Source organism: Corylus avellana, chromosome 8 (assembly GCF_965113065.1).
Source record: "Corylus avellana chromosome 8, dhCorAvel1.hap1.2, whole genome shotgun sequence".
NCBI classification, from domain to species: Eukaryota; Viridiplantae; Streptophyta; class Magnoliopsida; order Fagales; family Betulaceae; genus Corylus; species Corylus avellana.
Window position 1 is genome coordinate 15,457,993 of NC_142497.1, and position 9,969 is coordinate 15,467,961.

The window sequence follows — 9,969 nt, forward strand, 5'->3', positions numbered from 1 at the left end:
ATGAATTTTTTGTTTGAAGTTTAACTTGCAACATGGTGGATGCTAACATCAATGAGTTGCAACTTGTTGATGAAAATACAGTTGAGGAGTATGAGAATGAGGATGAGTTCCAAATTAGCCTAGGTGCTAATATAGATGACGAAACTTGTAGTGTTAAGGTTCCTGATACTGCTACATCAAGATTGGTTAGAGTTTCAAATGCAAAAGAAGGTAATTCAAAGAATTCACATAAGAGAAAGGAGAGGCAGAAGACCTCTTTTGTTTGGAATCATTTTGTTGAAGTAGATGAAGGTGGTGTGAAAAAAAAATCAATGCAAATGGTGTAAGACTAAATTCAAAAAAACAAAATCTAGTACTACATCTACATTGTTTAGGCATTTGAAAAATTGTTTGAGTTTCATATGATCTAAGAAGCAAAAGACTTTGTCGGTTGATGCTAGTGATAATGTTGTAAATTTTCATTTTGATGAGACTAGGGTGAGAGAACTTGTTTCTCACATGATCCTTTATCATGAGTACCCTTTTATGATAATGGAGCATGTGTTATATAACAAGGTTATGAAAGCTTGCACACCACATTGGAGAAAGATTTCTCGTATTACTGCTAAGGCTTTGTGTTTTGCCACTTATGAAAAGGAGAAAAAAAAAATGAAGTCTTTTTTTAGTAAGGTTAACAAAGTTAACATCACAATTGACATGTGGACTTCATGTCAAAACTCTTCTTACATGGTTTTAACATGTCATTTTATAGATACATGGGTTTTAAATAGGCGTGTGTTGAACTTTTGTAGTCTTCCCCCTCCACACACTGGACATGCAATTGCTGAGACACTCCTTAAATGTTTTAGAGATTGGGGTATTTAGAATAAAATTTGTTCAATCACTGTAGACAATGCAAGTGCTACTGATTTAGCAATGAGGCAGTACGAGATGTTTTTAACAAAAGGAAATTGTTGTTTGTTGGAGAGAAGTTGTTTCATGTTAGATGTTGTGCACATGTAACTAATTTGTTGGTTAAAGATGGGCTGACCGAAATTAAGCCAATTGTTGATTGTGTTAGGGATGGTATTAAATACATAGTTGCATCTGAATCGAGGTTACTGAAATTTGCTGAGCATGCAACGAATTTGCAATTTTCTAAGAAAAAACTATTTTTGGATGTGCCTACCTGTTGGATTAGTACCTATATGATGTTGGCAACAACACTTGAGTTTAGGGAGGTTTTCCCTATGTATAGTTATAATGATAATATATTTACTTGGGTGCCCTCACATGAGGATTGGGTTAAAGTTGAATATGTGTGCGAACTCTTGGAGGTATTCAACCGGGTAACCAGGATTGTATCTGGGAGTGACTATCCGATAGTTAACTTATTCCTTCCTGAAGTTTGGCAGATGAAGGATGTCCTAAACAAGAAATCTAATTATGAAAATGAATACATTAGATCCCTGGCACAAAAAATGAAAATTAAGTTTGATAAATATTGGGGTGAGTGCAATTTGTTGATGTCAGTTGCTGCAATTATGGACCCAAGGTGTAAGATGATGTTGATCAAATTTTGCTTTCCAATAATCTACAAAGAGAGTGAAGTTGCTGCAAATATTAAGCTTGTTGAAAAAAGTATGAAAGAAATTTATGATGTGTATGTCAATGAGCACAATTCAAACCTTATGGAACAACATCTTCATAAAAGCTCTTCACATGGTGCTTCAAGTAGTAATGCAATTTGTGAAAAGGGTGAAGGTGGTAGGGATTTGTTTGAGTCATTCCATAGAACTATTGATTCGGTGCAGCAACCTATTAAATCAGACTTGGACATATACTTGGAAGAGAGTGTATTCATACCTGAGAAGGGTTTGGAATTTAATGCATTGGAATGGTGGAAAGCCAATACCTTGAAGAACTGTATTTTGTCTAAAGTGGCCAAAGATATCTTGTCAATCCATATTACTACTGTGACTTCAGAGTCTACTTTTAGTGCTGGGGGAAGGGTTATCGATCCCCATAGAGCTTCACTAGCACCTGAGACAGTGAAAAAATTACTATGTGGGGCTGATTGGGTGAGAGCAATGTATGGGTTAAAAATGGGTGATTCGGTAAGTTTCAATTTTTCCTAAATTATTTTTATTATTTTCAGTTTCTTAATATCTTGTACTTGAACTAATTACTTTGCATTTGTTATGTTAGGTGGAGGATAAGGATGATTGTGAGGTGGGGATTGATTTGCCAGAGGGAAAATAATTGTTATTCTTCAATGTTGCATTTTAGTTGATTCTGTTAGTTGATTATGTATGGAATTGTGAGGTAGAGATTAATATGTTATGTTTGTTTAATGTTCTTTAACATTTTAGTTGATTCTGTGTAGATGATTGTAATGTTGGGATTAATCTGTTATATTTGTTTAATGTTTTTTAGCATTTTAGTTGATTCTGTTAGTTTTAATTGTAAGGTTGAGATTAATCTGTTATGTTTGTTCAATGTTCTTTAGTATTTTAATTGATTATGTATGGATGATTTTAAGGTGGAAATTAATCTGTTGGATTGATGTGGTATTTTTGTGTCCAAAAATATCAATAATAAAAATAACCACTTGCAATAGTACGAATCCTGTAGGATAAGGCTATATTGAGAGTGTCGAACCTCAAGGACTGCAGGGGTTTTATTATCAAATTTGAAAGATTAAAATTAACTTAATTAAAAAGAGATTTGATTTGATTTTCTTTAAAACTAAAGTGCATGAAAATAAAATAGATTTAAAATAAGAGAGAGTGTAGGGTATTGACTTCACCTCTATCCGCACAACAATGGTTAATCATAATTAATCCCAGAAATTCATTCTATGCATGTTATAAATAAACAATAAATTACCTTATTAAAGAATAAGCATAATCTATCTTTGGTTGTCACGGATCATCTACCTAACCACTAAGATGCGGTACGACCCGTCTTCCCTAGGTATAAATTATCAAATTCTTTAACAGGATACACACAATCAATGAATAAGTGTAACCCATCTTCGGTTGGCACGGACTGTCTACTTAAATTACACTAAACTAGGGTGTAGTACAATCCGTCTTCCCTAGGCATGGCCTATCAAATCCTATTGATCATACGTCAATTAAACCTATTGTATAACCATCATTCTCATAATCACAGAAAACAAGAATGATTTGAGATCAATAAAAATAAAATACTTTTTAAGACAAGAAAAAAATTCACAAATATTGATTTTGGAATTTAAGAACAATTGCATTTAATAATTAAGAACAAAATAAAAAGGTAGCAATTCTCATAGTTATACAATCAACATGCATAAATTGAAAATCTAGAAATTAAATACAATCAAACCGTTGTGCTTAGATAGGGTTACATCAACACCCCACGAAGGGGTTTAGCCGCTCATGATCTTCTAAGCTCCAAAGACAATTTTACTGAATTTTGCTCTAGAAAGTAGTGTGTCTTTTTTCTCAATGCTTAGAGGCCTATTTATAGGGCTTAGGAGAGTCCTAGAAGCCCTAGTAATCCTAAAAATTTCGGAGATTTAAGTCCAAGTCCAATTAGGATAAAGAAAACCTAAGTCCAAATCGGAATAGGATTCGCCCAGAATTGCGTTCCTATCTTGCGGGGTGATTTTGGCAATGCGGTGCTCCGAATTAGGAAAATTATATTTCACAATGATTTGTAGAAATTTGAGTTAGCTTTCCAGTGCCATGTGAATCACCTCAATCGGATATTTGGGCTAAAAGTTATAGCCAAAATACCGAGATGTATGCAGAATTCAAAATTGAATCCAATCCGATTTTGACTCCAATTTGAGAAATTCCGAATTAATCACTTCCTTTATTTGATTAAACTTAACCACAACATATAAGTCTTCTGTTATGATTGGCTACGCTTAATCATCTCAAAGTGTGCCTTTAAGCCCAAAATCAATGGAATTAATTGCATCTTTATTTATAACCTAAAAACACAAAAACAAAACAAAATCAAACAAATAACAACGCTAAGGAATTAACATATGCAAATTAAGGGGCTTGAATGTGCAACATTCGGCTCTTATCAAGGAACATAATTATGTTTGTTCAATGATCCTTAGCATTTTAATTGATTTTGTATTTCTGTTAGTTGATTATGTACAATATGATTGATTGTGAGGTGGAGATTAATCTGCCAGAGCTAGAGGAAACATAATTGTATGGTTTAGCAAATTAGTGTCAATTTATTTGTTTGATTTATTTATTTATTTATGTTAAGATTTTGAATTTAAAGAAAAAACTCTAATATACTTAAATTACAACAAAAAAAAAAAAAAAAAAGTCGAGCTCGAGCTCGAACAGGGTTCCAACCCTATCGAGCCGAGCTCGAGCCTGAGCCAAAAATAAACGTGCTGAGCCCGGACAGCCCAAGCTCGGCTCGTTTACACCCCTAAGTATGCAATAACTCAAATGTGAGATTCAACTAGCTTTCTCTCTAGAAATAAATACTTTTATGTCAATATGCTTGTAGTGCAAGGAGCTCCTAGTATTTCGAGAGAAAGAAAATCGCTGCAGATATAATTCAAAATATCTCTAACGGCATCACAATGACATCTAGATTACCCAGCCCTGAGATAAAATTCTGCAGTTATGTATCCTGACACGTAGCCTCACAATAAGCTACACATTATGCATGTCTCAATAGTTAAGGAAGCTATAAGTATTTGTATGACACTTTTCCACGTAATAGTTCTTCCCACCATCACAAATACACTAACTGGACAACCAAAATCATCGGTATCACAATATCCAACTACATCAAGAATGTGGATTACCGTTACATTGGCACAAAATCCCTAGCACCCCCGCAAGTACCTTAGTACTTCTTTGCAGCTTTCAAGTGACTTAAGTATTTACCAAGTACACCAACAATATAATCATATAATTTTATGTACATACTTAAGTGCACATCAAGCTACACACAGTTAACGCAAATATGATTGCTTGGGGTTATTGAGACTTAGAAGTTATCACATTTTCACAATATGTGTCTTTCCAGGAGAGACATGTCAGGATCACCAAGGATTGAGGATGTCACAATAAATTTATGATGCATGTGAAAACAGAAATATACACTCATAAATATCCCCATTCATCAAATAGTAAGATTTTTTTCTTACACACATGCTAGAGTTCGCAACACACATTGCACTCTTACACATTATTTTTCATCTCAAATTCATGATAGAGTCTCTAACACATAATGAACTCTAAAGCACTATTTTTTATCTCACATTCATGCTAGAGTCATAATTGACTCTTACGTATTATTTTTATCTCAACTCTATGCCAGAGTCCATAATACACAATAGACTCTTAGGCACTATTTTTTGTCAAAATTCTATGCTAGAGTTCGCAATACAAAATGAACTTCTACGCATGATAAAGCAAAATAATTAAATACAAAGACTTAAAATGACCCGCTATCGAAAGGATAGGACTAAGTAACCAAGTGCAAATTATTTAACCATTTTTTTCATTGTCCCAAGCATCCTACCAAATAATAATTTACTGAAATGGCAAAGTAATTATCCGTATGGACCTTGGTATAACAGTTCACAAAATAATAATCCAGCATTTATTTATTTATTTATTTTGAATAATATCCAATAAAATCTAATAATTTATCATGGCTAGTCTCACGATAGGTGAGCACGCAACTACTCAAAATCATTTATTTTGATGTACAACATCATCTATGTTGAACAACAACAAAAAAACTCCAATCATTTATCATAATTAGTCTCACAATAGGCGAGTACATAAACACTCAAAATTATTGGTTTGGTCTACAACAATAATATCCACATTAAACTGAGGGTTCATTTATCTCAAAATAAATATCATAATAAATGCACGTATTTCAACTTCAATTGGAAGATAACAGAAAATCATAAATATTACTTCTAATCATAGTCAAAATGAACATTAATCATAAATTGTATATCTCATAATAATAATAATAATAATAATAATAATAATAATAATAATAAATAAAAATTAAAAAAAAAAAAAAAAAAAAAAAAAAAAAAAAAACTTCTCTTAGGTAAAAGTGAAAATGAAATCCATTTATTTATCTCACTTAGTCCAGATATTTTGAAATAACTCATTAAAATGATTACCAAGTGCACATTTACAATGATAAAGACACAACATGTTGAATCATTATAAAATATTCGGGACAAAAATTGATTTTGTTCATTTAAATAAGAATTTTATATTTGCAAATAATCTCTAGATTTACAACAAGATATCTTTCAAACAAGCTAGAGGTTTAACTAATGGACACAAAGTAATATTCAATCAAAATAACATAAAATCATAGCAACCACCAAAATTACACCACATGCACAGCATCACTGAATTACAATAATGGCAATGATGTATCATGTATTAAACATGCTGATGCTCTCAAAGTTTGCAAAACCCTTTATTAAATTAACGATAAAATCCAACAATTTATTGCAGTTAGTCCCACGATAGGTGAGAGCATAACTGGTCAAAATCATCAATTTTATTCGTAACATAATTATTCGTTCACAAAAAACCATTTATTGAATTTACAATAAAATCCAACAATTTATCACAGTTTGTCCCACGATAGGCGAGAACATAACCAGTCAAAATCATTGATTTTATACACAACACAATTATTCATATTACACAAAATTCCTTAATCTCAATAGGAATGTATATAAATTTCACAAGCAATAATACATGCACCCTTTATTTATTTATTATAGCACATGCCTTAAAATTAGTATTTGTTCATAACCAAATATTTCATAACTACAAATCTAATGAACAATGTATACAAAATAAACTGATATTAACATTTGCTTTCTTCAATATAATACTTACCCCTTTCTTTTCATTTCTCAATATGGGACATAACACTCACACGTGCATTTACAACAAATCTCTCCTTCACATGTGAGGTTCTTTTACATTGACTCAACTCTCTCTTCTATGTGAGTCATTTTACAAATCATAGAATGTCACGTATACAAGAGTTATACCAATAGCATTTTATCAACTTATGGGCAGGAACCAAAGTTTTATGAGAAAATATATAACTTACTTCTCTTATAAGATGACATATCTCCAAGAGATAATACTTAAAATATCTTGGGTCAAAAACGCGTGTTATCCATGACAAAGGAAATAAAAAATTTTGGATTCTATGTTCCACATTTAACACGCATGGAGAAAATTGTCAATCTGTGCACCATAAATCTTACATCTTTATGTTGAACATAAATATATTGTTTAACGCATTAATAATTTTTGCTCGACAAAAAATATTTCAATCAAAATAAACATTACATATGATTGAAATAAATATCAATGGAGTAGTCAAAGCTCTCATTTTTAGGGACAAAAAATATATATTTATACTCAAAACCATATGTATACATAAAAAACAAAACAATGTGTATACTCACAAAAATAAAACACATTATTGAAATAAATATTACACAAAAAACTTATCAATCTCAAATCTCAAAATAAATACCGCAATTGAGACCAATCTCCTTTTCGCCAAAATCTTCATATCCAATAAAATCAAGTTTATAAAAATATAAACAACTCATAGTTGGACATAAAAAGACATGAATCTAGGATAAGTTCACACAAATTTAATCTTTAACTGCTTTGTTTTATAAATATGTAAATTAATGTCAAAGCAAAAGTCTCATCACTCCATCAAATATGCACACACTGTTGAAGTTCACACATAGCTCTATCACATGTCCATCTTTAACCTTTCTCTTTCTTTTTTTTTTCTTTTTTTTTAATAATAAAAATTAAGTCCTTATGCTTCGACTTCCACTTTTGCAATCATAAACTAAAACATAAAGATGGCTACTTTGAACAAGTCGGTACAAAACCTAAATCCACAATTCAAGAAAAGCTATAGCTAAAACTGCCAAATAACCCATAAATGTATGGCAGATGCCAATATAGGGTTGAGAAGAATACAGAAGTATGGAGCAATTTACTACATGACACTAAATTCGGTCAGTCTTTATGAATTGATTGATGCACCCATTCTGCTCAGACCTATTCCACAACAGAATTATGGTTTGAGAATTATATAGGACTCCAAAAAATAGTCTAGGTAATAGAAAAAGCTTGTTTCTTTTTTTTTCTTTTTTTTTTAGAAGTTTACGACAATCTATTATCAATTTGGACCTAGATTCAGCAAATCCATTATCACCAGTAATCTCATACCACCCAAAACGCAAACAATCTATGATTCATAATCGAAAATAAAACCTACCAAAAAAAAAAAAAAAGGGCAGCAGATTAAGTGACTTTACGAGTATTTGGCACCAAAAATCAAGATTTTTCGAACGGTACACTTATATTACCCATAGCAGTAGTGGCGGCAAGAAATTCAAATCCACTACCGCCTCCACTCGAAATCATATCTTGTTTGTTCACAATATTTTTCAGCAAAAAAAAAAAAAAAAAAGAAGTAAAAAAAGCTCTGATACCAATTGTTAGAATAAATCAATAATAAATATGATCTTTCTCCATAGCATATATAAATAAATCTAACAATGTTATACTTTCAATATTCTCATAACAAGCTTTCAATATCTAACTCCATCAATCTCCTGCCCAAACATATACTATAGAAGAAGACTGTGTTTTGTATGTGGAGAGAGACTATTACTCTCAACCCTAATTTTCACCTAATAACCTAATGAAGCTTAATGGGTAAACTTTACTTATATATAGGGGGTGAGAGTAAATGGCTTCCTAATGTGTCCACAAAATTGGTCCATCCCATTATGGGCATAAAACAAAACAAATGATTATCTTAGTCCACCCAAAAGGAATAAATACAACAAAAGACAACAAAACTCCTCATCTGTAAACATTTGAATTCAAATATTAATGGATCACACAGTTGTAGATAAAGTTATCTTTGTAGATAAACTTATCTCATAGATTAGTAGTAAGTTTAAATGTATTCTTATCTTGTAGATAAATGTACAGTTCAAATAAGTAATTCAGTTAGGTTGATTACTATAAACAGACATAGCCTCACTCAGTTGAGTAAGGCACAACAATCATTTTATATTCTATCATAGCCCCAAAACGGGCCTTTAAGAAATCATCAGGACTTCCAGATATCTCACTGGAAGTTTCCCCTCTTTCCTTCTAAGACAATCAAACAACCTCTCCTTCCCACTCCCTGAAATGCCAGCAAAGAAACAAGTGTTTTTGTAAGGATTAACAAACAAACTTGAGAGAGCTGGAAATTCCATCGGAACCCGATTAACTTTCTCCATAGAGGGTAAGAGAGAAGCCTCAGAAAAGATAAGAACATCATCTGCAAAGCAGAGATGAGAAAGCTTAATACCTTGACATTTTCGTGTCAAAGTGAAATTCAGACCCCAAGGCCGCTTCCTCCATAAGCTTTGAGAAAATTCACTCTGGATCCCAAAACTCCATAGGGAGATGGAGAATTTTGATCCAGATAGGAATAGACGATGGGGAAAGCTTCTTCAGTTGCATCCACATCTTACACGTGTACATTCATCTTCAAAACGACAAAATAGAGAGACCATTATCAAGGGAGAGAACCTCAATCTCACCATATTGGCTCCACATTGATCAACCAACTTCTTCACCAAGAAGAAAGGAAGTGGCTTGTCCAGGAATCAACCCACCAAGCTAGGGCTCCAGCAAGCAATACCCTTTTTCACAACTTCCACCCAAGGATTCACAACAACCCTTCCATTAGACTTAGTTGGCGCGTCAAATTAGAGCTTCCCCTAAACTTTTTTCCTTGTTGAACAAGCTTCTCCAATCTTGAACACCTTTACGTGGGCAACGTTACCTTAATATATTTTCATTTCAAAACTTCAAACGTAACCTTAAAACACAAAAACAACCACATAGAATCTCCCAAAACATC

At 32.4% G+C, this 9,969-nt stretch overlaps 1 protein-coding gene across 1 annotated transcript; it reads left to right on the plus strand.

Moving 5' to 3' along the window:
• Positions 1-224: 224 nt before the first annotated feature.
• LOC148584166 (zinc finger BED domain-containing protein RICESLEEPER 2-like) lies at positions 225-2,241 on the plus strand. The gene is made up of 3 exons (XM_088518774.1): positions 225-929; positions 962-2,096; positions 2,188-2,241. Exons 1-3 carry the CDS (start codon positions 916-918, stop codon positions 2,239-2,241), a joined length of 1,203 nt encoding a protein of 400 aa, XP_088374900.1. The 5' UTR covers positions 225-915.
• Positions 2,242-9,969: the final 7,728 nt, after the last annotated feature.